The 27,267-nt window shown below is 44.5% G+C and overlaps 1 protein-coding gene across 4 annotated transcripts in view; it reads left to right on the top strand.

Moving 5' to 3' along the window:
• Positions 1-322: 322 nt before the first annotated feature.
• Positions 323-27,267, top strand: part of SIRT5 (sirtuin 5) — a 32,373-nt gene continuing 5,428 nt past the window's right edge. Inside the window, exons 1-8 of one of the 4 annotated variants that reach the window (XM_078055711.1) lie at positions 323-456; positions 8,473-8,622; positions 11,774-11,907; positions 14,984-15,209; positions 17,271-17,358; positions 18,179-18,232; positions 20,151-20,274; positions 21,880-21,995. In XM_078055711.1, coding sequence (XP_077911837.1) covers positions 8,508-8,622; positions 11,774-11,907; positions 14,984-15,209; positions 17,271-17,358; positions 18,179-18,232; positions 20,151-20,274; positions 21,880-21,995 — 857 coding nt within the window. In that variant the 5' untranslated portion in view covers positions 323-456; positions 8,473-8,507. Of the gene's footprint in view, positions 457-613; positions 837-953; positions 1,136-8,472; positions 8,623-11,773; positions 11,908-14,983; positions 15,210-17,270; positions 17,359-18,178; positions 18,233-20,150; positions 20,275-21,879; positions 21,996-27,267 lie in introns of those variants that run through there. The other 3 variants (XM_036085762.2, XM_078055713.1, XM_078055712.1) reach the window with 3 other exon arrangements.

A 27,267-nucleotide genomic window follows, 5' to 3' on the forward strand; every position in this document is an offset into this window, starting at 1 on the left:
AGCCCCGCATCGGGCTCCCTGCTCCGCGGGAAGCCTGCTTCTCCCTCTCCCACTCCCCCTGCTTGTGTTCCCTCTCTCGCTGTGTCTCTCTCTGTCAAATAAATAAATAAAATCTTAAAAAAAAAAAAAAAAGAAATGCTCTGTCCTGAAGTTGTGTAATCCAGCTGCGGGCTCAAACAGGAAAGCAGGTAATAATTACGACATATGAGGGATGCTCACAAAGACGCAGCAAGACACCGCCCCCTGCCCCGCTCCGCTGTCCCGCAAAGCAACCGTCGCGGGGGCACAGACAGGAGCCAGGAGCGGGGGTGGCCCGCGGGGTTCGCCAGCGCCGCCACGCTGGGTCTCCGGCAGGGGCCGCTGCAGCGGGGCACGCGGGCCGGCCCGCCCCTCCCCCCGCCCCCGCGGCCCGGCCCGCCCCCGCGCCAGGGCCGCCGCCGTTCCCGCCTCCTGCAGGTGCGTCTCTCGCGGCCCGAGGGCCCGGCGGCCTTCCACGGCTCCAGCCCTGGGGGCCCGGCTCAGCACGCGCACCGTCCGCGAGCTGGACCTCCGCGGGCCGGGACGGGAGGAGGCGGGGCGGGGGCGGTGCCGGCCGGCGCATGCGCGCTCCCCCCTTCCGGAGTCCTTGACGGGCGGGAGAGCGAGGGGGAGGGGAGCGCACCCCGCTTCTGCGGGAAGAGCCCCCCCCCCCCACTCCGGAGGCTCTCCGGGCTGGGCAGCTGCACGTGCGGAGCCCCGAGCCCGGGTGTCGTCCGAGCATAGCCTGCGGGCAGCTGCCGCCCGAGAGACGAGGGAGGGGGCAGGAAGCGAGGTTCAAAGTCACGCGGCCGGAGCAGGTGGGCCTCGTAGGCCGCTGTGAAGGGGGAGCCGCGGGAGGGCTCTGAGCGGAGCGTCCCGTCTGAGTGGAGCCAGTGTGGCCACTGGCAGCAGCCCGGGTGGCAGATGATGGCGGCCGGGCTGGTGGCTGCGGGCGTGGGAGGAGGGGTCGGAGCAGGGACGCAGTTGAAAGATGCAGCCCTCAGAACTTGCGGACCAGCCGGGCTGTGAAGTGTGAGCTGTGAAAGGGAGAGGTCAGGTTCAAGAAGATGCCTAAGGCTTTGCGGGGAGAAGGTGTGGGAAAGGTTCCGGAGCTCAGGTGGGGCTGTGTGAGCTGGGAGCCGTTTGTTGGACATTGGAGGGGGGATGCAGTCTGGAACCCTGGGAGGATGGGAGACCCAGAGAGGTAGGAGGAAAACCTGGAAAGCGTGGTGTTGGGGAACCAGAAGAAGCGAATGTTTGCTGGAGAGGTGATCAAAGGGGTCAGAGGCTGGACATGGCCAAGAAGGAGGATCCAAACGACCATTGGGTTTAGCACGGTGGATAGAGGTCTCTGGTAGCCTTGACAAGAGCAGTTGGTAGAGGGGAGAGAGGGAATGAGTGTGTCCGTTTTCATGGCAGGGGACTGGTACATTGCACTTACTTAGCTCAGAGGGGTTCAAAAAGTATTTTATTTGTGTAAGTTTTTGCAGTTCCTATTTTAAATCACTGTTTTTCCTAAAGTTTTTTTTTTTTTAATCTCGAATTCCTGATATAACCTTTCATTTCATTTAGTGTATTTTTCAGAATTGGTAGGGTGCCACAGGGAACATTTTTCTTTTTTTCTAATTCAGTGGGTGATTTCAAAAGTCTGGTTAAACAGGGGACTGCCTTTCACCCAGAGTAAGCTCCATGTTTGGGGAACCAGCCCTACACCCAGAAAGCTCCCAATGACTGTTTCCTGAATGAGTTTATTTTCTCCCCTGTGGTCTGTCTGCCCACCCTGAAGATAAAAGGCAGAGTAATGGAATTCTCCAGTCACTGAATCAGCACAGTGGTGGCCTGTGGCTGCCAGAGAAACTTGCTTTTCCTCTTGAACAGGACTGTAAGCTTGTGGAAGGTAGAACCACTGCTCACCCTGACCCCCCAGAAAAGCAAATAAATGTTGGCACAGAAGATGCTTCCAGTAAATACTTTGTGGGAGCATCTGAAAATAGTCTTATGTTCTGAGCATTTCTGATCTTGGAAGTACATTTCAGGTCGCACTGTTCAAAAACATGTCGATGTTTTGTATTTATTTTATTTTATTACTTTTTAAAGATTTTATTTATTTGAGAGAGAGCGCCCAGAGGGAGAGTGAGAAGGAGAAACAGACTCCCTCCCATGACCTGAGCCGAAGGCAGACGCTTAACCAACTGAGCCACCCAGGCACCCCACATGTTTTGTATTTAATCTCTACTTTGTTTGCACATTCCCTGAAAGACTTGCAGAACATCTTTTAAATTAATGGAAAATTTAGCAAAACGTTTCCCACATTCTTTAAAAAAAATCATGTGAAGTGTTCACTAATAAAACAGGAAGAGGAATGGTTTCTTGAGACCAGAAATTTTCTGATTCATTACTTAAGATAGACATGAAAAACTTAGATTCTACTAATAAATTAATAAGTTAGTATGATAAAAGATTTGAAATACAAATAATATACATGTTTAGAAAGTGTTTTAATTGTATTATAGTCCACGAGTGTGTGGATACATGCAACTATATAATATATGTGTGTGTCATTAGACATAATTCACATGAGAACTAAAGCTGTTTTCCCAAGAAGTACTTGGTGATTGCATTTCCTAGGCAAAGAATCTAGAAACTAGTGATTTTTGGAAATGTTGAAACATGAGCAAGTAAAACTTTTTCCTACTTTATTATTTTGATTTCAGTGTTATGGTGAAAGTAATTTTACTACTCAAGAATGAAAACTTTTGAATAGAAAAACTTAGATGAAAAATTAGTAACATTTTACCCAGATAATACATCCTAATCTTCTCAATCATACAATTAAAAATTCCTTAATATTCTCGTTTAAAAAAAAATTTTCTAAAGATTTTATTAGTTGATTTCTATACCCAATGTGGGGCTCAAACTCAAAACCCCGAGATTCAGAGTTGCATGCTCTATTGACTAATAAACCAGCTTGGCACCCCAATATTCTCAAATTTTTGACGACTGTTTATAATTAGCAACAAATTCAATACTCATGCTCAGAATAGAATGAAGATTTGTCTTCATTTCATAGCTATTCAGTAGAAGACCCGTCACTGAGACCTTCTTGCAGAAGAACTTTAGACAAAGAGCAATATCGCTAGTTGCTTTATGTTGACGTTTCAATTTTAATTCCTTACATTCTTTGAAGTTCTTAATGACTTTTAAAACCCTACCTTCATGTCTGAGAAAAAATGTGACCGTTTATTCAGGAGTTATCTAGAAATCTTTGACAGTAAGTAGGAATGTTTGCAAACATCTGAAAACCTACAGAAGAAGAAAAGCATTTTCTGGAACAAACTGATGTCTCCAAATTTACGTATTAGAAAGCAGCAGTGGAATCAAACATCTTCATCTTTGAGAGAAATAACTAAAGGCATATATTAAGCTAAAAATGATAGCATAAGTAATTTCATACTATACGTAAGAAGGTTTTGGTCAAGCTAGGCAGTACTGCGAACTTTAATTTTCCCAGTTTTTATCAAGATGTGCAGGTTTAACAATGATCATCTATGACAGTATTTTAAAGCCTCAGATGGATCTGAGATCCTCAAATGAATCTTTTCTTGATAATTATTGACTCTGGGTGATGGAAGCATGAGTTCGGGTTTTGTATATGTTTAAATTTTTCCATAATTAAAAAAAATAAACTATCGTAACACCTCACTTGTTCCTTACTGAGGTGTTTCAAGTAATAGTTTTTCCAAATAAATTGAAGTTTGTCAAAAGCCTATGATGCCCATGCTGGTTGAAAATCACGCCAAGCCATTTTCCCCCCACGTCCTTTAAACAGGGCACTGGGGTGATCTTCATGATGGTCCAGCATCCCCAGTGTTGCAGTCTGCAGGCTGCTCCCCAGGGTTGCAATGCGTCCAAGTCAGCCCACCTGCCCCTCCAGGAGCCGGTAAGCCAGACAGACGCCTTTTTTGGTCTTCCCTTGGCTCTGACCTGCATTCCTTCTCTGCAGAAAGGACTCCAGGCAGCTAGAGAGTCTTGTCCCTTGAGGTTGTTCTGGAAACCAGCGCTATACCATTTTTCTCTAACCTACTCTTTTTCTCAATTCCAAGCTTCTTGTCTAGTCTTTTTGATTACAGCAGAGACAGGTTATGATGAAAATTTGTCAACATGCTTCTTGTTTTTAAGTGAGGTTTACTGAAATACAACATACGTGTTATGAAATTTCATTCTTCTTATTATATAGTTCCATGAGTTTTTGAAAACCACCACAAAATAAAGACATAGAATTTTCTTGGGGCACCTGGGTGGCTCAGTCATTAAGTGCCTGCCTTCTGCTCAGGTCATGATCTCAGGGTCCTGGGATGGAGTCCCACATCGGGCTCCCTGCCCAGCAGGAAGCCTGCTTCTCCCTCTCCCACTCCCCCTGCTTGTGTTCCCTCTCTCACTGTGTCTCTCTGTCAAATAAATAAATAAAATATTTTAAAAAAATAGAATTTTCCATTGCTTTAAAAGAGTTCCCTGGCCCTCCCTCTCTACCCCCACCCCCAGTCCCTGGAAGCCATGAATATGATTTCTGGATGTGATTTCTGTACCTATAGTTTTGTTCTTTCATAATATCGTACAAATGGTCTCAAATAGTGTGTAGGTTTTTTTGTTCTGGCTTCTTTTGCTTAGCATAATGCTTTTCTTTATTTTTTATTACTTTGAAATAATTTTGCAACAGAAATGTTGCAAAAGAGTACACAGAGTTCCCATATACTATTTATCCAATTTCCCCTAAGGTTAACATCTTACCAAACTAGAATACAAGGATCTAAACCAGGACATTGACATTGTCACAGTATTATTTGCTAATTTTGCAGACTTCATTCAATTTTGCCAATTCTCCCACTAGTGTCCCTTTTCGTGTCTTCAATCCAATCCAGAATCCCACAGTGCATTTCTTTGTCATGTCTCCTTAGTCTGCGACCTGGGACAAGTGCCCAGTGTTTATTTTTCATAAACTTGGTAAATTTTTTTGAAGAGTACTGGCCAATTTTGCTGTAGACTGCTTCCTCAATTGGAGTTTGTCGGATGTATTCTTAATAATTAAATTGAACTAATGCATTTTGGGGAAAAATACTGCAGAAGTGATGTTTTGCCCTTCTTACTGTATCCTCTAAGGAGGTAGGTGGAGTCAGTATGTCTTATTAATGGTGATGTTAATTTTGATCGCTCAGGTAAGGTAGGGTCTGCTGGGTTTTTCTTCTGTCGAGTTACTATTGCATAACACTTGAAAAACTCACCCATGTTTTTGCGTGTATTAGCAGTTTGTTCTTTTCATTGTGGAATAGTATTTCATTGTATGGATGAACCACAGTTTTTAAATTTTGTTTTGTTTTGTTTTTACCCCTTTACAAGTTGATGGACATTTGGTTTGCTTCCATTTTTTTTCTGTCCCGGCACTATGAAATGGACCCTGGTGTTCACAGAACACCGACATCAGATAAGGCTCCCCCATGACCACGGTGAATCAGCACAAAAACAAGACAACTCTGTAATTAGGTCTGAACCCAAACAAAAACAAGAACATTTTCTAAACCACAAAAAATGACACAACATCCTCCTATATAGGCTAATAGGAGCGATTGCTGCTTCTTGATCCCAACTCGAGCCCTGTTTTACTCCTTGTACCTTTTAGGTAAGATGCACTTAGATAACCAAGGTATCCTGTCTCCTGAAGGCTTGCAGTCCAGAACAAAGCCTTGCTTCCACAAACCCTCCCTAACCTTCCTAACACAAGCCCCGATCCTGTAATAAATCCTTTCTATCACTGTTCCTGAGACCCTGCACGTCTTCATAGCGTGTTTCTCTCTCCTTGCAACTTGCTCAACTACAGGTGTGTTTGTGGTCTTTCGCTGGAGAACATGGACCCTGTAAACAACATACAAACACATGTATTGAAAATCCTTGCTGCTCCTCTTGTCTCTAGACATCCTATTTCCCACCCAACCTTCAACTCTTTTTACTAATTAATTGGGAATTCTTCCCTTTTTTTAATGCAAATGCAGATCAGTACTATGGTTTATACTTCTATCTCCTTCCCTTTCTCTTACAAAACACTATTGCATCTGGCTTTTTCCCCTCAACATTATTCTGGAGATGTCTGTCAAGGTTCTAGAGTCTTGGGGTGCCTGGCTGGGTCTCTTGGTAGAGCATGCAATTCTTGATTTTGGGGTTGTAAATTCAAGCCCTATGCTAGGCATAGAGCTTACATTAAAAAAAAAAAAAAGTGAAAAAATTAAAGGTTAGAGAGAATGTCTTTCTTTTTTTTTTTTTATTAAGCATGTGAGATCTGCACATTGGAATGATTTGTGGAATAAATCTGATTTGGCACTAATAGGCTTTTAAAATTTTCTTATTTATTTTATTTTTTTAAATTTAAAAATTTTTTTAGGGGCGCCTGGGTGGCTCAGTCGTTAAGCGTCTGCCTTCGGCTCAGGTCATGATCCCAGGGTCCTGGGATCGAGCCCCGCATCGGGCTCCCTGCTCGGCGGGAATCCTGCTTCTCCCTCTCCCACTCCCCCTGCTTGTGTTCCCTCTCTCGCTGTCTCTCTCTCTGTCAAATAAATAAATAAAATCTTTAAAAAAAAAAAAAAATAAATAAATAAATAAATTAAAAAATTTTTTTAGTAACAGGTTTTGAGCCTCATCTTCCAGACATTTATTTTTAACCTCTCTTGATATCCTCTGCCCTGCTGATACCAGCCATCACTTCTGAAGTCAGTGAGCTATCTGCTTATAAATACTGAATCAACCAGCAAATCACATTTAATCACTTTGTTCATTTTTTTTAAAGATTTTATTTATTTATTTGACAGAGAGACAGCAAGAGAGGGTACACAAGTAGAGGGAGTGGGAGAGGGAGAAGCAGGCTTTCCGTGGAGCAGGGAGCCCGATGCGGGGCTCGATCCCAGAACCCCGGGATCATGACCTGAGCTGAAGGCAGATGCTTAACTACTGAGCCACCCAGGTGCCCCTCATTTGTTTTTTTTAAATTGTAGTAAAATACAGATAACCTAAAAATTTACCATCTTAACCATTTTAGGGCAACAGTTCAATAGTGTTAAGTACATACATTCACATTGTTGCATAACCAATCTCCAGAACTCTCTTTATCTTACAAAACTGAAACCCTATACCCAGTACTTTTATTTGTAAACTATTTTATAGTTCACATACAGGAAAATTAACCCATTTTTAGTGTAGTGTTCTCTGGGTTTTGACAGACACGATCTTGTAACCACCACCATAATCAAGACGTAGGACAATTCTGTCACCCCTGAAAATCCCCTCATGCCCCTTTATGTATTCACTCCTCCCTGCTCAGGTGACCAATATTTTCTGTCCCCATAGTTTTGTCCCTTCCAGAATGTCCTATTGGTAGAATCATACACACATCCATTTTTGTCATGCAGTGTATTGTGAATGTGCCATTGTTTATCGATCTCATCCCTCATAGATGGACAGTTAGGTTGTTTCCAGTCTCTTGCTGTTAATCACAGGGATCTAAAGAACAACTATAGATATGTCATTTTGGATGTGGGCAACTCTCACTGTTTTAAAATTTTCCACACTTGGGATTGCTAGGTCAGAGGGAAAATGCCCTTGTAATTTTGGTAGGTTGTCTTCCAAAGGGATTATAAAGTTTTGATAAATGTGTTATTTTTCTGTTTTCTAGATCTACAGACCTTTAATTCTGAGTCCTTCCAACAATTTACCCACCAGATAGAAGTCAGCCCTGCCAATTATCCTCTTGGTGTCATTGATCCAAATATTGTCCTTCTCTCTGTCTGTTTTTCTTTCATAAAATTCCTCAGGGATGGATCAAAATTTACTAGATGTGCTTGAAGTCTCAGGTTCCTTTGACTTGATGTCCTCTTGATCTTATTTGTTGTCATATGACGTGTCTTCCCTGCCTGGTTCCACTCTCAGAATTTACATTCCCATAGAAATGGTATTTTGACCAAAAGTTGAGAAGACCTAGCTTTTTCTTACCTTTTCATACCTTTTAAAAAGCAACAGAACTTGTGTTTCAGATGAATTTTCACATCTCACCCCTTCCCAAGCCTCTAAGTCAGTGTTTCTCAAACTTGAGCATTCGTCAGGATCAGCTGGAGACAGACACGGGCCCCCCACCTGCAAAGTTTCTGCTTCAGTGGGTTTGGGGTAGAGCCCCTGACTTTGCATTTCTAACAGGGCCTCAGGTGCTGTTGCCACTGCTGGCGTGGGGACAAGTGTTTGAGAACCACTGCACCAGGGCCCCTGGGAGTGCTTGAGAACACAAATGGAAAACAGTTGGTTTAGAGGAGGAATACCATCAAGATCTGATACTCATGGTTTTTGTAAAGGGCATCCTTAACATATTTATATGTACAAATACAAGTTGATTCTATTTGTTTCTGTGGTTTTTTCCCAAAGCCCATCTCAGGAATTAGTACCACAAAGAAAACCTGATGCAACCTCTTCAGCTTGTCCCCCGCCGATTACTTTATGGGCTGTATTGTGGACTGAAGTCTCCAGCCTCCTCTGGAACCCGGATTTGCCCAACAATGGCTCGACCAAGTTCAAGTAGGTCTTTCTCAGCCTGCTACCCCTTTGTCTCCAGTGGAATTTGAAGCATCTGAGAATTCCTGCACTTTGAGGGGGGAATGTCTATAGTGGAATGGGTGCTGGGCAGGATTTTGGAGAAAGCCACACTGCTGTTCTCCCCTCAGGCAAACCCCTTCCGGGACAGGGTCCCGGATAATCTCTTGGTAGTCAAGTTGAAGTCCTTTGGAGACATTTTATTGCTTCTCCTAGAATATTTGCACTCAGGCTTCTCACATAGGACTTGTCTTTTAAAGCCCTCACCTCTCAGCAAGAGGGGAAAGCTGTCCTTCAGGGTGATACCGAGTTGACTGTTCTGCATGGGTAGGGTTCCTGTCTCTACCTGGGCCCTTAGTCTGTAGTGAATATAGAGCCTATTTATACAATAAAGGATCTTTGGTGGGCCTGTGAAACATGCTTTAGCATGTTATCGAAAGGCCAAGCTGACCTCTTTTAGCCTATTTTTTTGGATAACTTTTTCTAATACTGCAGGTGTGCTCAGACATAGCAGCCCCTCCTTCCATTTTGCCCAAGCTCAGGAATGGAAAACAACCGAATCCCTTGGTGTTCCTGGCCGTGGAGGACAGGGCAGGCTGCTAGAGGCCATGGGGGACCCGCAAGTGTGGGCCTGACTTCCGCCCAGAGTGGGCCGTCTGGGTTTGGAACTGCAAAACGTCCTGGGGTGTTTTCCCTTAGTAGTTGGGAAATGCCCTTTTTTCTTTTCTCCCTCTTCTTCTTTTTAAGATTTTCTACCACATTAACATTATTATATTTACATCCTGTTTTCCAAGAGCCAAACCTGAGTTGACCGTTTTGTTTCTAGAAGTTGCTTAAAGTGGAACCTTAATAGAAGTCATTTTGACCTAGGACCTACTCATCAGTAGGATGACAGAGTTTACATTTCAGGTAAAAGAAAACCAACAACAACATTTAGGGCTAGGGAAAGCTTTATGGGTGAACTTTGAAGTCCTTGAGGACATTTGTAGGGTTTGAACCCAGGAGTCACACAAATAGTCCTTAGTAAAGTACTCGTACCTTTTCTTAAGGTACGCATCTTGTTCTTTCAGGAGATTAGATTAGACTGCACACTCCAGTCCACCCAGACTGGGTTTCTTTTTTCAAATTCTTCCTAGTGGGACGGCTTTCGTGTGCCTCATTTGTCACACTGGTCTAACTCCAATGGGCTAAGCTTTGGCAGGGTTGGCAAATGGTTGGGCTGGTTATGCCCCAAGGGGACAGTGTGCCTGCATCATTTTCAGTCCTTTGGGACTTAGGCTGCTGGAAACGTGATCCCAGGGAGCTTCAAGAACGTGGTTAGAGAGGAGCCTCTCCTTCTTTGTTTCTGAGAGTCTGCTTTTACTCCCTGTGCCTTCTTCCCAGCAGCCAGAGAGGAGGGGAAGGGAAGAGGAGATGGGGTCTTTATTAAGATTCTCAGTCATGGGCCAGTCATGGGGGTGACTCTGGGCTTACGAGGATGAAGCCTCAGAAGGGAGGCATTGATGTATGAGAAACTAATGGGATCTGTCTTACCAGCTCGGGGTACAAAATGAAGTCACATTCTCATTCATATCTAAGTTCATTGTCTCTCTGCCCCCATCCCACTAGCTCTCTTTTTTTCCAACCTGCCTGTCCAGGGTTCCATCTCTCAGGGGATGCTCATTCATTCCAGGGATTAACCTGCTGCATCAGCTGAAGAACTCACTCATACTTTTGCCAAAATCTGCAGTCCATTAGCATAGGTTAGAAGATGTCTGTGTTGGGGCCATAGGCAATGCTGGTCCAGCATTTGCTTCTCCTGGGTGGGGGGGGGGGGAGGGCAGAAGAGGGAGTTTCTCAGCTCTGTACTGCTTATGTACATAGCACTTACGTACCCCATAGCACTTACGTACCCCCCAAACGGGCTTGCAGAGCCACGGTGCCTGGGAGAGAGGGGTGTCGCTCAGACACATGCCCTGTCCTAACCGAATCTCTGTTGCCCAGGAGCAACAATGACATTTCCAAGTCTAGCTCCTCATTCTAAACCTGGGATGAGGACATTTGTTGCAGGGGCAGATTCTACCTTGTAGTCCATGTACAGTGCTTGGCGCAGAGCCTGGGGCACAGGGAGTCCTGCTCGAATGGTGGTTGCAGCCCCTGATGGACAGAGATCAAGTGGGGGAGTACCTGGATGTGCACAACAAGGCACTCCGTCCCAGAGAGCAAGCTATAGTGTGTGACCATGGTTACCTGCTGTCACGTATTCTCTGTGTTCAGCTCCCTTCTGTTTCCCCAAGTCCCTGGTGACGTCTTGTTGAAAGGTCCAACTCTTACTTGAGTTGTAAAGGAGAAGGTTATGTGTCCAGGTTTGGAGCAGAGCATCTGTTCACCGGGGAGGGGGCCTCACCCTCACCTTGTAATGATGTCGAGGGAAGCTGAAATTAGCAAGATCCCCAAAGGGAACAGAATTTGGAAGGAAGGGCAGGCTTTGGACTCCAGTGGGCGTGAGGTCAACCCCCCCTACACTAGCTTGTTTTTACTGTTCCGAAGGAAGATGCTTCCCCATCCATTAGCTTTTAAAAATCTTTGTAACAGCCTGCTGTCGGGAAGGCCCTACTGTGCACATCAAACAGCCAGGAGAGCAGAGGGCTGGTCCTTCCCATCACTTCTCACAGGTGGATGGATGGTTGGGAGTCAGAGTCAAGATTCAAAGCCAATGTCGTGCACCCTGCTTCTTTCTTTAAGATGCTTTACCCTCGTACAGCAGGTCACATGGACGGTGTCTTCATGGCACAGGAATGATTTTTTTTTTAAGATGTATTTATTTTATTTTATTATTTTCTTAAAAGATGTATTTATTTGAGAGAGAGAGCATGAGCGAGAAGGGCAAAGAGAGAGAATCTTAAGTGGACTCCGCGCTCAGTGCGGAGCCTGATGTGGGGCTCGATCTCTCGATCCTGAGATCACGACCTGAGCTGAAACCAAGAGTCAGTCGCTCCACTGAACCACCCAGGTGCTCCTGGTACAGGAATGATTTTTATTTGGGGATCCTAAAGTATCATTTCACGCAAGGTCAAGGCAAAATATGAACAACTGATACAGGATATAAATGCCCTCACGGTACACTGGATTTATAAAGATTTTATTCTCTCTTTAGATATGGCTGATTTTCGGAAGTTTTTTGCAAAAGCAAAGCACGTGGTCATCATTTCAGGGGCTGGTGTTAGTGCTGAGAGCGGAGTCCCGACTTTCAGAGGAGCGGGGGGCTACTGGAGAAAATGGCAAGCTCAGGTGAGCCGTGTTTCCAGAATACTGCAGAGTTCTCTTGAATGAAGCCGTCCAGAGTCTGACTCGGAGCCTGGTGCCCGACGCAGGGGGCAAAGTTCCGAAATTAACCATGGCTCTCGTCTTGGTTATTTGGGCAACAACACAAAGTGTGTATGATTAAGTTCTCAGACGTAAACAAAACGGCCGCTTTCCTTACTTTCTAGATCTGTAGAGATTGTATTTATTCACGTAACGATTTAGATTTCTTCTAGTAATTAAAGTGGAGTCGGAGAAATCGTGGTTAGCATAGTTCATCACTTTTCTACAGATACTGAAATTAAGTATTACACATTTTTAAAGTTCCTGTGAACTTTTCATTTTTTTTTTAAAAAGATTTTATTTATTTATTTGAGAGAGAGTGCGAGTGCACCAGCCGGGGGAGGGGCAGAGGGAGAGGGAGAAGCAGGCTCCCCGCTGAGCGTTTGATCCCAGGATCCCAGAACATGACCTGAGCTGAAATGTAACAGTGTTTCTAATACTGCGTGATGAACACGACTGTAATGCTGAATGCCGTAAAGATACTATAGCCATTCTTTAGTGGGTAGACCAGCTACCTTGAAGCGACTTTATCCATTGCACTAGGTACCATAAAGCAATCATATTGGTGCTTCTTCATTATCAGCATATGAATTTTCACACATAAATAAATATGAATTTTTTCACCTTATCTTTTATTTATTTGATGTTTACTGTTAGTAATACGTATATCATCTACGGTGTTTTGTATCGTATATAAGAATATTGATGTAGGCACTGACAGATGATTCATGTTGTAAAGGGACAATGTAATTTTGGTATGGATACATACAGGACAGCACAGTAAGTGTATTTCCTCTTATGATTTTAATAACATTTTTTTCTAGTATACTTTATTGAGGAATATAGTATATATTACATATAACATACAAAATATGTGTTAATTGACTGTTTCTGTTATTGGTAAGGCTTTCCGTCAACAGCAGGCTATTAGTAGTTAAATTGGGGGATCAAAAGTTACACGGAAGATTTTTGACCGCACAGAGGTCGGTGCCCTTAAGCCCCACATTGTTCAAGGATTAACTGTACGTACAATAAAACTCACCAATTTGAAGTGTATCATTCAATGAATTTTAACAAGTGTAGCCACCACCCGCCATCCTGGGCCCAGAATGTACCTTTAGCCTTATGCATTCAGCTTCCTTGCCTCCCCCTGGCCCAGGAAACCCCTAGTTTTGGAGTGTAGGAGGTTTTGTCTGTTTTTATTTTTATTTTTTAAAATATTTTTATTTATTTATTTGAGAGAGAGAGCATGAACGAGGGGAGAGGGAGTTCCCGCTGAGCAGGGAGCCCAACGCGGGACTCGATCCCAGGACCCTGGGTCATGATCTGAGCCGAAGGCAGAGACCTAACCGACTGAGCCACCCAGGTGCCCAGGTTTTGTCTGTTTTATCCATTGCTCTGTCCTCAGCTCCCAGAACTCTGGCACATGTAAGTCTTGATAGACTTTTGTTGGTTGAATGAAGGCCATCATAAATAGTTATTTCAGGACATGAATTCCAATGTTATTTATTTATTTATTTATTAAAGATTATTTATTTATTGAGAGAGAGAGAATGATAGAGAGTGTGAGAGGGGGGAGAGTCAGAGGGAGAAGCAGACTCCCCGCTAAGCAGGGAGCCCGATGCGGGACTCGATCCCGGGACCCTGGGGTCATGACCTGAGCGGAAGGTAGTCGCTTAACCAACTGAGCCACTCAAGCGCCCTGAATTCCAATTTTAGTAGGTAGTGTCTTGTTAAGTGAAGGGTTAATGAACCTACCTTTCCTGCCCTATTAAATGCTTCAGGCTGGCAAATGTGTGGGATGTTTTGTTGCCTCTCTGCTGCCCTCCAGCTGAGCCCGTGGAGGTAGATGTGGGGATCATTGCCTTAAAGGTGAAGGAGGGGAGGAAGGAGCGCAGAGGGCCATTAGGGTCCCACGAGAGAGAGGAGCCACACAGAGCAGTCCCTGAATTAGAGGAGCAGGGGGTGGGGGCTCAGAGGGGTTCAGGGGGCTCTTCTAGAGGAGAGAGGCGGTCAGTGGTGTCAAAGCAGCTCAGAGTTTGTGGGGAAGCAAAGAAGAATGTGTCTGACTCTAGCTCTGTTCCAAGGACACGCGTAGACACGTTCCCGTGGCACCCGTAAACTGCTTCAGGCCACTCGCCGTGTGCGTGGAGGGCAGGAAGGATGTACAGGGTGGATGTGGATAATCCACAGCATAGACGTTTGCTCCCCATTCACTCCCCAAATGAAGGCTGACTCTACTACCAGCTAGAAGGGTGACCTTTATAGTCCAACAAAATGCATACCACCACCACCACCACAATCGAGATGTAGAATATATATATTTTTAAAGATTTTATTTATTTATTTGAGAGAAAGAGAGAGATAGTGAGAGACAGCACAAGCAGGGGGAGAGGGAAAAGCAGACTCCCTGCTGAGCAGAGAGCCCTACGCAGGACTCGATCCCAGGACCCTGGGATCACGACCTGAGCTGAAGGCAGACGCCCAACCGACTGAGCCACCCAGGCGCCCCAAGATACAGACGATTTCAGTCGTTGCCAGAGGTTCCCTTGTGGCCTTTCCCATCGGCTTGCAGCCCCAGACAACAACGACTCTCCTCTCTTTCGCTGTGGATGAGATTTTTCCCATCCTAGAAGAGGAATCATCCTTTAAAAATATATTTTTATATATTCTGTTAATATATATCCTGTTTTTTATATGCATAGTTGCATGTATGCGTGTAGCTATAATTATAGTTTTATAAAAAAACTGAGTTTCTCAGCTATGGCCATTATACCTTAAGTGGGCATTTTGCATTTTACTTTTTTTTCCTGGATAAATGAAATCGATGTCCTATATATTTGGGGGCCCCTGTCCTGAGTCTGCCACACCGCGCGGGCCTCCGGCAGGTGCGTTCCAGCTTGCTCCCTCCAGAAGCCGCCTGCTTCTGTGGCCCAGAGCATTAGTGCATCCTGGCCTTCCCTCTCTGACTCCCGCCTCTTCTCCCCGCCTCCCCCACCAGGACCTGGCCACCCCACAGGCCTTTGCGCGAAACCCTTCCCTGGTGTGGGAGTTCTACCACTACCGGCGGGAGGTCATGCTGAGCAAGGAGCCAAACCCGGGGCACCTGGCCATCGCTGAATGTGAGGCCCGGCTGCGTGGGCAGGGCCGACGAGTCATGGTCATCACTCAAAACATCGATGAGCTGCACCGCAGGGCTGGCACCAAGAACCTTCTGGAAATCCATGGTGAGGGGCCCTCACGCGGGGAGGGGAACCAGACTTCAAAACACAAGTCCTGCCATTCCCCCCCAACCCCGGAGGCACTGAATCAGAATCTGCATTTTAACAAGATGCCCCAGGCGTCTGGTGTGTGCATTACACCGCAGGAGTGCAAGTGCCCAGCTGGGTTGAGGGGAAATGGGAGGCTGGGGACAACTAAGACTCTGGCATTCTTGGGGGTAGCCATTTACTTTCCCTTTGTCCCCAGTTGGCTCTCTCCCCCGAGGCCGTGCTTCTGCTCAGCCAGCAAGCCTTTAGGGAAGCTGCCAGATCGGTGACCTTCATTGCTGCCAGCCCACCAAGTTTATGACACCCGAGGAGATTGTCTTGTATCCTGCTGGCTTCCCTTCTCTGCCCTTGATGACATCCTCCTTTTCCCTCACGTCCTCTTTTATCCTCTCCCCCCAACCCCCCGGCTTGGAGCTCACCAAAAATCTAATAAATTCATTCATACAAGGGCATACATGGGTATGCAAGATTTCTTCCCAAGGGCATTTGTATTTAAGAGCCTACCAAACTTCCATCCCAAGGAATGCATTTCTAATTGTGGAATTTCCAGAAGCAGTGGCCGCGTGGGGAATGTTGCTGGTTTCTGTGGGTGTGCAGTGATGTTGCCCATTTTTGCCTGGGATCATGGCAGTCGAGCACGGTTCGCTTGGGTCCTGTCTCGTGTTTGTGTTCTAGCAGTAGGACTGACTGACTGTCTTGTTGGCACCTTCTTCCACAGGGTCTGTCCATGTGGCTCATTTCTCTGCAGTTTCAGAATGTAGGTGGTGTCACTTGCCATGCATAAATGTATAAAATGGCGATGTTAACACCTATCTTATGGTCGTTTTAAGGATTAAATAAGATAATATGTGCATCTTAGTTGGGACTTTGGGGGTTGCAGATGAGTAGAACTCTCTTGTAATTTAGGTAAAAACAAAAGAAAGCCCCGCCTTTCATCAAACTAAAGATGCCATCAGTTTTAAGATGCATCACGCCCAAGGCGGGGCTCAAACTCACAACTCTGAGATCAGGACCTGAGCTGAGATCAGATCAGATCTTCCATGCTCTGTGCCTTCTTGGGGATTGGTGACACAGCATTCCCTACAAGGCTGCTCCTCTCTCGTCTCCGGGTTCCCTTCCAAGCTGTTGACACTCTTCCTGCAGAGTCCGATACCGGGCCTTCCTGGCTCTCACCCAAACGTGTCTGTGGAAGGGTTCTAGACAACAGCCAGAACTCACTGTCCTCCTCAAATGGCCCTTCTGTGGTTCGCCGGCTGAAATGGCCAGGGCTGGCCTTTGTCCCATCAGGCCACCGAGAGTAACGGATTAGGTACCGTGATTGGACCAGTCTGGAGCGTGGGCCTAAGCTTGTATTTTGGGATGCGATCAACAGCTCCTTCTGCTCGGATGGGGTAGAAGAGAGATGGCTCCCCGAGGAAGGAATGCTGGACGGAATGGAGTGATACACATCCACTCTGGTGTGGATGGGCTCAGTGCAGCGCTGGGCACAGGACGAACATCTGATGAATTACAGTCACCGTTACCAGCTTAGCTCAAGAAATGGTCATTAATTTTAATAATTATTTGCTTCATGTACTAGTTGATTATGTATTTATTGAGTGGCTTTTATATAAAAGATTCAAAATTTGTTAGGTCAAAATTAAGATTTTGCAAATACATCCAAGGTATGGAACCTTTATCAATCATATATGTAGTAAACCATGCCCTTTGGTTTACTTTGGCTTCATCTGCCCTACTGAACACTTCAAATCCACCTGCACATCGAGGTCATTCGAGAGCTCATTAGTCATGTAGTAAGTGATTTTCTCTCTCTCCCTTCCAGATTACGGAGTCCAGAAGGTAGATGCTCTCCGCTTGCTCAGGACCTCTGCACGCCTTTGTATTTCCCTTGATACCTAGGGCAGGCCCATTTGCTAACATGAACCTATAAAAACTCAATTATTTTGTACCCCTTCAGACATGGAGACAATTGGTCTTAATTATACTAAATTCTGGTCTTGTTGGATTCATGTTTTTCAGGTAGCTTATTTAAAACTCGCTGTACCTCTTGTGACATTGTGGCTGAGAATTACAAGAGTCCAATTTGTCCGGCATTATCGGGGAAAGGGTAATGTATACTGCCCTCCAGAACGAGTGTGTGTTGTTTTCTCTTTTCAGTTGAACATAAATGTAAGGAAATTGAACTTTAGCCTGGGATTCCCATGGATATTTGTGAGAAATAAGACTAGATACAGTACATCCATCTGATAGAAGAAATATCTTGCTCCAAATTTACAATGCTAAGTGAAAACCACAGGATCTGTTATCTAATATGATCCCAACACGCACACGCGTGCGCGCACACACACACACACACACACACACACCCTTCATGTTGGTATATCTGTGTATCGGTAAAAGACCACTAGAGAATAAAACAAAATATTAATAGTGATTATCAAGCTGGGATTATGGGAAATTTTGATTTCTTCTTTTTCACTTTCTAGAATTTTCTAACAATTCTATGAGGAACATGTACTATTATTATAATTAGGTTAAAAAATAAGAGTAGACTCAGAATATTGAGAAAAATCTTACCTGGCCATTTTAAAGCAGTGTAAATTATACAAGTAATATATTAATACAGTATCATTGCAGAAGAGTCAAATCATGATGATGTAAACAGTGCGTATCATGAAACTCCCCCTTAGCATACCGGCTGCTCCACCCCCCTCCCCACATACACATTCCCTCTTTTGAGGTAAAATCACTGGTAGTTAATTGTTTGGTGTCTGTCCTTCTTGTACCCTTCTAAGTCAGCATGTATTAATTATGGGTTTTGAACCATGTGCCGCCAGGCAAATACGCAGACTCATTGGGTTATGTTATCTCTTTGTTCTTTGATTATATCAGTGACATTGTTTCTTTTCTAATACTGTTTACTTCAGTGCTCCAGACCCTGAAGCTCAAGATGCCAGAATCCCAGTGGAGAAACTTCCCCGGTGGGTAAAATAACGTTGATCTGTGTTTGGTTTTCCAGATCGTGAGAAAAGGGAATCAAAATATAAGTTCATTTTGTAAGGTGCCTCTTATTTTTTTTTTAAGATTCTTTATTTATTTGAGAGAGAGAGTGGGAGAGCACAAGCAGGGGGAGGAGCAGAGGGAGAGAGAGAAGCAGACTTCCTGCCGAGCAGGGAGCCTGACGTGGGGCTCGATCCCAGGACCCTGAGATCACGACCTGAGCCGAAGGCAGACGCCCAATGGCTGAGCCACCCAGGTGCTCTGTGAGGTGCCTTTTAAATGTGCCAATGCAGAAACCAGCCCTGACCTATGAGGCCGAGGGTGAAAAGGCGAAGGTGAACCAAACCAGGGTGAGGAGAACTGTTCCTTTCCGGTCTCTCTTTGCGCTGTGTTCTGGTGGGAGAGTTTGAGGTCTGGAAGTTTCTGGAGCCATGAGGCTACAGATGTGTATCTGGTGTGTGTCAAGCATAGACGCTGACTTCTTGTATCATCTTCATCCTCCTCATCATCATCAGTGTTACTGATCCAGGGAAAGGAGGTGGTAAAAGGTCTTGCGAAGGTGAAATTACAGGACCAAACAGGATTTTCATAGATTACGATAAACCCTAGAGAGATTTTTTTATCTCAGTTTTCCAAAACCAGATGTTACCACAGTGTTTCCTAAAATATTTCATAGAGCATTAGATCCGTGCAACATTGATGGGCATTACTTGAAAAAAATGATGTTATGTGCTCAAATAAATATGGAAACCACAGATTAAACAAAGTCGGAGTATGTTTGCTTTCCTGCAGGACTTCTCAGAGCATTTAATATGCTGAAATACACTGTTCCTTAAGTGGTTATAATATTTCACCAGTTTATTTAACCACAGAACCCTTTTTATGATTCTTAGTAAGGGTTTTCATTACCGCATTCTAAAGTTCGATATAAAACAGTAGCGAATCCTGAGCAGTTCTTGAGTAGATTATTATGATGAAAATGACGTTTGGGGGATTATTTTAGAAGGTATATGTAAGATGACCTAGGAGGTAGTAGGGAGTGAAAGATGGAGGGTTTTGGTAATTGACCCTGGAGAACTTGGCTGTGGTTAGGGCAAGAAAAAGGTGAATCCGAGGAAACCGGAAAGGGGGTCATTGATGAGACCAGCAGGTGGTTGGGGTGTTAGAGGCGGGTCTGAGCCTGGTTGCTCCCAGGCAGCCACACCGATGTGTGCGGTGAAGTAGCTGGGAAGGAGAAAGCTGCTGTTAAAACCCCAAATCCAACTGCGTCAGTGTTGGAGATCCAGTTGGCTTTGTCCGAGCTTCTCCGATCGGGCAGCATCCCATCTAGCAGACATAAAGGAGCTCCGAGGAGCCACACACAATGGAGGACTTTTATAGGCCGAAGGAGGCAGGGCAAGCAAGATTCTCTAGCAAAGAGGGAGTTGGTTCAGGCAAGGTCACCATCCTGTAGGGGACACAAGGGGCATTTCAGCAGAGTACCCCACTAGGGCTGACCAGGAGGTTCCACATTGACTGGTTTAAAGCTCACATTCCCGTGAGAGGCTGAAGCTGCAGCCAGGTGGTGAGGTATTAAGTCTTGGTTTGCTGACGTGGGGCTTAGCACAAGGGACTCCATTTTGGGCCTGTTGTCTGTCTTTTTATGAATAAACACTGTTTAGAAAGGGAATTTGACGGTTGGCCGAAACACATTTGTCAACACAAGGGCCGTTAACACGAGTGCTTTCTATTCAGGATAAGCTCACGTGGTCTGGAAGGGGAGGAATAGAGGATAAGAAGGATCAGAGCTGCGCAACTGGACAGACTGGATTTGGGGTAGCCCCTAGTCTTCCTGTGATCCACCTGGGCAGACCTGGTGGGACAGGTGTTGGGGTTGGGTGAAGGATGATGTTCTTACAGGTGCGAAGAGGCAGGGTGCGGGGGCCTGCTGCGACCTCACGTGGTGTGGTTTGGAGAAAACCTGGATCCTGCCATTCTGGAGGAGGTTGACAGAGAGCTGACCCTCTGTGACTTATGTCTAGTGGTAGGTCATTCCCTTCCTTGATCTTTGAGATTTTCTGTAACACCAGGACTGGGGTGGAGTTTGGTGTTTTTTTCCTCCCTCCCTCCTTCCTTCTCTGTTCCCTTTCCTTCCTTTCCCCTCTGAATTTGTGTGTTGTACCCTACTCGTGGTACCCTACAGAAAAATGAAGAAACAATGAATACGAATTCATCTTAAATGTGAAACTATGTAAGACTGTGTCTTGGGCTTCACAAAGCCTCTTCCCACCGAAAACAAAAACAAAAACAAAAAACATGTTATTGGTTCTGATTTTGAAAGTACTACATGCTCATTATTAAATTTGAGAAAACAAAAAAGTACAAAATTACAAAGAGGAAATTAGAAATCACCAATAACTCTACCATCCAGAAATAGCCACTGTAAGCATTTTAGTGTTTTTTGGTTTTTTTTTCCTAGATCAGAAATGAGAAACTGTGGCCTGTGGGCCAGATCTGGGCTGCCACTTGCTTTTGTAAATAAAGTTTTATTGGAACACAGCCGTGTCCATTTTTCTGTGTTGTCTATGGCTGCTTTCACACTCTAATGGCAGAGTTGACTATTTGTGGTGGAGGCTGTCTGGCTTACAAAGCCTAAAAACATTATTATCCAGCCCTTTACAGAAAAACATTTGCCTGCCCCTGGTCTAGACCTTTTCTTATGCAGATGTATACATATTGTTTAAAGTTCAAAAATGGGTTCAGACTGTGTGTTCTGTTTTGAAACAACTTTATTCACGTATATTCCATGCCAGTACACCACAAATCCGCATCATCTTTTAATTGGCTGCATGATGTCCTATTGCTTGGATATAAAAGGAGATATTTAACCAATTCTCTATTTTTAGACATTTAGGCCATTTCACATTTTGTTATTTTAAATAATGCTATGGTGACTATCCTCAGCCATAACTTCTTAGCATGCTCTTCAGATCCTTTCGTTAGGGCATATTTTCCTAGAAGTGGAGTTAATTGGACAAAGGCTATTTCAGAATTTCTGTAACTTGTCTTTAAAAGCAGAAGCACTTTCTCACAGGTGCATATTCATTCAGCCAGTATTTATTGAGCGCATCCCAGAGCGTCAGTGCTCATGACCGATGGTCAGATGAGAAAAGCTGGTTTGTACAGCATGTTCTGGCCTTTCCTTTCTTGGAAAGCACATTTGTAAATATGTATTTGTAGGGAAAAACCTGAAAGAATATATATCAAAATGTGAACAGTGGTCATCTTGGGGTAGTAGGATTCTGAATGACATGTATATATTTTTTTTGGAATTTTCTAATGTTAAAAAAAAAAAAGAACATGGATTCTTGGCATCACCTCCCAGAGCAGAAACAAAACCGAGCCATTCATCTGCCATTCTCTGCATTGGTGCTGCTTTTCTTCTAGCACATTCTTCCAGTGATCAGCTGAAAGGATGCCTCCTAACTTCCCATCTGTCCCTTGGAAGCTCCCCATTGATCTCATCCAGCTTAGCTTTCCTCACATCTGCAACCACAAACTGGCCTGAGTTTATGTCAGGTTTTCTGAAAGAATGTTTCTTCTCTGCATCGTGTGGTCATTTGTCTGTTTCCATTCGTTTGCTTGGTAGGTGGGAACTTCCTCCGTGGTTTATCCTGCCGCCATGTTCGCGCCCCAGGTGTCTGCGCGGGGAGTGCCAGTGGCCGAATTCAACATGGAAACCACCCCTGCCACCAACAGATTCAGGTACAGGGATTACCAAGGTGGGAGATGGAAGGTACAGAGCACGTTTGGGTATGTCGTTGAAACGGATCTTACCTACTGTTCTCATTAAAAAAAAAAAAGACACAGAGTTTATGTTTTCTAATTCAGTCTGTAGTTGCTTTGATGGAAGAACAAAATATCCGTTAACTGTAGACCAAGGCAGCTGTATGTTCTTCCAGGGAATTTGCCTTAGGGCTCTTGTTCACATTTTGAAAGTTCTTCTTTGATGAACATTTTGAAAGTTCTTTGATTCTGTAGGCTTGGCTTTCATTTGTATTTTTCAGCGAGAGTTGGTAATGGCATTTAGGTGTAGGTGAGTTGAATACCCAGCACATGGCCGGGGAGATGTCCATGTGGACCTTCATCACCTGCTTTTCTCCCTGGGGGCAGCCTGGGTGAGCTCCTCTTTGGTCTCGTTGCCAAATATCTGCCGAATTGCCAGATATCCTCAATAATAGTATTTGGGGCCATGTCGTGGTGCTGATCCTGTCTCCCATATTTGTGTGGAAAGTGGAGACCATCAGACTATGCGTTTTTAGCCTCATTCTGAGTTCTATTTTATCCTCACCTTCATTTTGCTTTCTTTTTTCACCCTGGCTGTTTTGTCTTCCCTTTTAACTTAGTTTATATATTCTTATCAGTCTGCTTAATTCCTTTCTAGAATAAGGTAGAACATACATAACTCATAAAGAAATACAAATAAATAAAATGTAAAACTTCACTGAAACTTGTTATCATTACCTTAGCCAGTGGTTGTCACCTCAGCTTCTTATTTAAAAATACCACTGGGGGGGCGCCTGGGTGGCTCAGTCTGTTGAGCGTCTGCCTTCGGCTCAGGTCATGATCCCAGGGTCCTGGGATCAAGTCCCGTGTCAGGCTCCCTGCTCAGCGGGGAGTCTCCTTCTCCCTCTGCCTGCAGCTCCCCCTGCTTGTGCTCTCTCTCTCTCTATCAAATAATAATAAAGAAAAAAATAAAATAAATAAATATAAAAATACGACTGGGTACCACCCATGAGATTCTGATGTAACTGGCCTCAGGTGTAGCCTGGGCATCATGATTTCCATAAACTTCCTAGATGATTCTAACGTGCAGCCAGGATGAGGACCAGCATTCTGAATCTTCACTGGGATAAAATGTGCCACAGACTGTGTGGAAATGCACTTGATGACCCTCTTCTGGTGAGCTGGCTGAATCTAATCTCCTCCCTGTCTTTTTAATCAGTACTGTCTGTGTTCTCGGCCCACTTCTTCATTCGTGTGTAAGTGGCAGCAACTAGGTGACATCCCTTAAAAACTTGCCTTCTATGTAAAACAGATTCTTTGAAAACTGTACAGTAAAAGAAATGAACAGATCTAAACATGTGGAAGGACACTCACGTCTGTGGACCAGACAGCGCCATATTGTTAAGATGGCGGTACTCCCCAAATTGATTTACAGACACAGCTAGTCTCCATCCAAACTGCAGCTGGCTTCTTGGCAAAAATTGGTGAGGGGATCCTAAAATTCAGATGGAAATGCAAGGGGCCCAGAAGAGCCAAAACCAAAAGAAGGATGAAGTTGAAGAACCCACACTTTGCAGTTTCAAAAGTTACTACGAAGTTCCAGTTATCGAGACGGCGTGGCGCTGGCATAAGGATAGACATATGGACTAGGGGACAGAACTGAGAGTCCAGAAATAAGCCCTCAGTGTATGGCCAACCGGTTTTTGGAAAGGGTATGAAGGCAATTCAGGGAAAGAGTAGTCCTTTTAACAAATGGTTCTGGAACGGCTGAATTGCCACCTGCAAAAGAATGAAATTGGACTCCTTCTTCATACCACATTCAAAAATTAACCCAAATGAATCATAGACCTAAATATAAGAGCTAAAGGTATAAAATGCTTAAAAGAATATATAGGAGTAAGTCTTTGTGACCTCGAGTTAGTTAAAGCCCCCGTGATATGACATCAGAAGCACAAGTAATGTAAGAAAAATGGGTAAATTGGCTTTCAATCAACATTAGAAACCTCTGTGCTTCGGTGGGCCCCATCGATAAAGTAAAAAAGACAACCCATGGGATGGGAGGAAATATTTGCTAGTCTAATATTTGATATGGGACTTGCATCCAGAATATATAAAGAACTCTCACAATTCAATAAGAAAAAGAGAAATCGTCCAATTTAGAAATGGGCCAAATATTTGAATAGACATTTCTCCAAATACATATACATGGTCAATAAGCATATTGAAAATATGCTGAACATTATTAAAATTAGGGAAATGAGAATTAAAACCACCATGATATACCTCTTAACAACCACTGGCGTGGCTATAATTTAAAAAAAACAAAACAAAACAACAAGTGTTGGTGAAGAAACTGGACCCCTCATCCGTTGCAGGTGGAAACGTACAAATGGTGCAGCTGCTTTGGAAAACAGTCTGGCAATTCCTCAAGAGGTTATATGCAGAGCTAATATACGACCCTGTGATTCTTCTAGGTATATAGCCAAGAGAAATGAAAACATCACAAAAACGTGTACATGAATGTTCATAGCAGCATTGTTCATAATAATCAAAAAGCGGGAACAATCCAGGTGTCTTTCATCTGATTAGTGGATAAAGGAAATTTGGTATTTATACAGGGGAATATTATTCAGCCATAAAAAGAATGACGTACTGATCCATTCGACAACATGAATGACCCTTGAAAACATTATACTAAGTGAAAGAAGCCAGACACACAAGACCACAAATCTTATGATTCCATTTATATGAGATATCCAGAAATCAACAGAGACTCGAAGTGGATGAGTGGTTGTCTCGGGTTCGGGTAGAGAGGAATAGGGAGTGGCTGTTAATGGGGACAGGTTTCCTTTTGGGGTGATGAAAATGTTCTAAAGTCGATTGTGGTGATGGTTGTGCAATTTTGTGAGTATACTAAAGAAAACATTAAATTATACATTTTAAACATTATATGTGAAGGACATCTCAATAAAGCTGTCCTATTAAAAATTAAATTCTCTTCTAACTTACCCCTGAGAAATAGACACGAGGCCTCTAATATGCATTGTAGCACCTGGACCAGCATGCATCATTCACAGGAATGTCGGAGCCGGACAACTCAGGCCCCTCGTCTGCTTAAAGAGCATCAGGATCCTCCAAGAGCGGGATGGCAGAAACTTTCTGAAGGAGGGAATGAGCTACATCCCCAGTCCCTTTCTTCTCATGTGGTTTATTTTTAGTCAGATGATCTCCAGCTCACCTCTACTAAGTAGAAAGAATGAAAACATATCATCACGGTAGAAAAGTAACAAAATGCAGATGGGGAAAAAGAAGAAAATCAAAGCAGTGTGCTTCCACAAGCCCAGAGCTGGTCTCTACCTGTCATGCCCTGGACTGACCAGCAGCTACTGGGCGTCTGTTGTGTGTGTCTTGAGAGGAAATCGAACTTGGTAGTTTTCCTGCAAGTTAAGAAGAGCATCCTGGCATATAAGGATATCATTTCGTAAGTTGGGCCTCCTAAAACTACAGACCTGACTCAGCTGCTTCTCCTTCCCAGCCAAAATTGTTCAGCTTCACATCCTGAAAAGCTGCCATGTCTCCTTTCAGACAGACTGGCTACTTGCTCGTTAGAAACTTTGATCAAATTTGACAAGCTACTCATTGACCCAGCACCGACCACAAGAACCACCTTCTGTTGGCTTCTTGGGGGAGCTGAGGCTGTCTGTACCACTAAGTCTGGGAATTTTCCCAGATGAGTGTAACTGACCAGTGAAGACAGTCGTGCTTTTTTATCTAGGAGTCGTCAAAGCTGACATTTAGAAGAGATGCCGGTGATCTTACCCTTCTCGACTTTTCAAACGGGAACCAGGCCCAGAGCAATTGAGCGTTCGAACACATGGTCTAACAAGGGAAGAATTTTCTCTTATATCTCATGCATGATAGATTTGGGTTGAATTTTATGCTAGGTTGGGGCTCAGCAAACTGCTTCCTGTAGGCCAAATTCACCCAGGGTCTGTATTTGTGAATAAAGTTTTATTGGAACTCAGCCACGGCCATGTGTTTCTGTATTGTCCACGGCTGCTTTTGCACCTACAACAACACAACTGAGTCACTGCAACAGACGCCGTCTGGCCTGCAAAGCCTAAAATATGTTCTCTGGCTCTTTACAGAAAAAAGTTGGCCAACAGCTGCTCTAGGTTAACGAGAGAAACGAAAACTGGGATAATACGTCCTTTTAACCTAATTTCCTTTTACCTAAACAGGGAGCAGGATGCTGCCTACACTTTAAACTTGGCTCTCACAGGACATCTGAGACCTTGCTCAAGTTGTTTAGATTCCTTGCCCCAATTCTCATTTAGAGACGAAGTCACAGAATTTGCCTCCCACTGAAATGTATTAATATTTTCAAGGTGTTAATTAGTTCCGGTTTTGTTTTTGTCATTTTCCCTATCCCCGATGGTTGTCTCCGATGAGTTCTGCCAAGCCATTACGGTTAGAGTAGACCCTAGGTATTTTCCGATTGGGCTTCAAGGTTTTGACTGTTATTCAACCCCCGAGGTCCTCGGCACATGAGGGTCTGTGCATTTGCTGAGACAGAAATGGGATTTGTGCTCGCCTGAGAGATGGTGTGAAGGGCCTTCCAACATGCTGGGCCTCCTGTGTCCCCCTGACTACCATCTTTGAAATTTTCTAAACTTTGGAATTCAGTTGAAGTCCACAGATATCTGCTAAGTACCTACTAGGTACTAGGTACTAAGTGTACCGTTCTAGGTGCTCAGGATAGGACGTTATCGGTAAACCAAAAAATCTGCCATGTGAAGATGACATTCTAGTGGTGGAGGCAAACAGTAAACAGGAAGCATAATAAACGTGCAAATGGTATAGCAGGCGAGAAGGGGGGCAGCAGCCTGTGGCAAAAAGCAAAGGTAGAGCTGAAGGGGAGTGGACGGGTTGCAGGATTCAGCTGGGTAGTCAGGGCAAGCCTCACTGAGATGTCTGAGCAGGCTTGCAGGAGGGGACGGAGTTAGCTAAGGAAATTGTCCGGCTAAGGGCGTTCCAGACACAGGACTGCCTGGAGTGGAGGCTGCAAGCCATGCACGCCTGGGAGGTGGGAGGGACAGCACTGGAGGTCAGTGTGGCCAGAGTGGAGGGGTTGGGGGGACGTCCCAGAAGAGGCGGTCAGTAAGGTTGGGAGGTAACACGTTTCTGCAGGGGAAGAAGTGCCCCCAAGAAAGCGAACTGTCAATGGAGTTTATAAATCGAAGGAGTTCTT

Source organism: Halichoerus grypus, chromosome 9 (genome assembly GCF_964656455.1).
Source record: "Halichoerus grypus chromosome 9, mHalGry1.hap1.1, whole genome shotgun sequence".
In the NCBI taxonomy this organism is placed as follows: Eukaryota; Metazoa; Chordata; class Mammalia; order Carnivora; family Phocidae; genus Halichoerus; species Halichoerus grypus.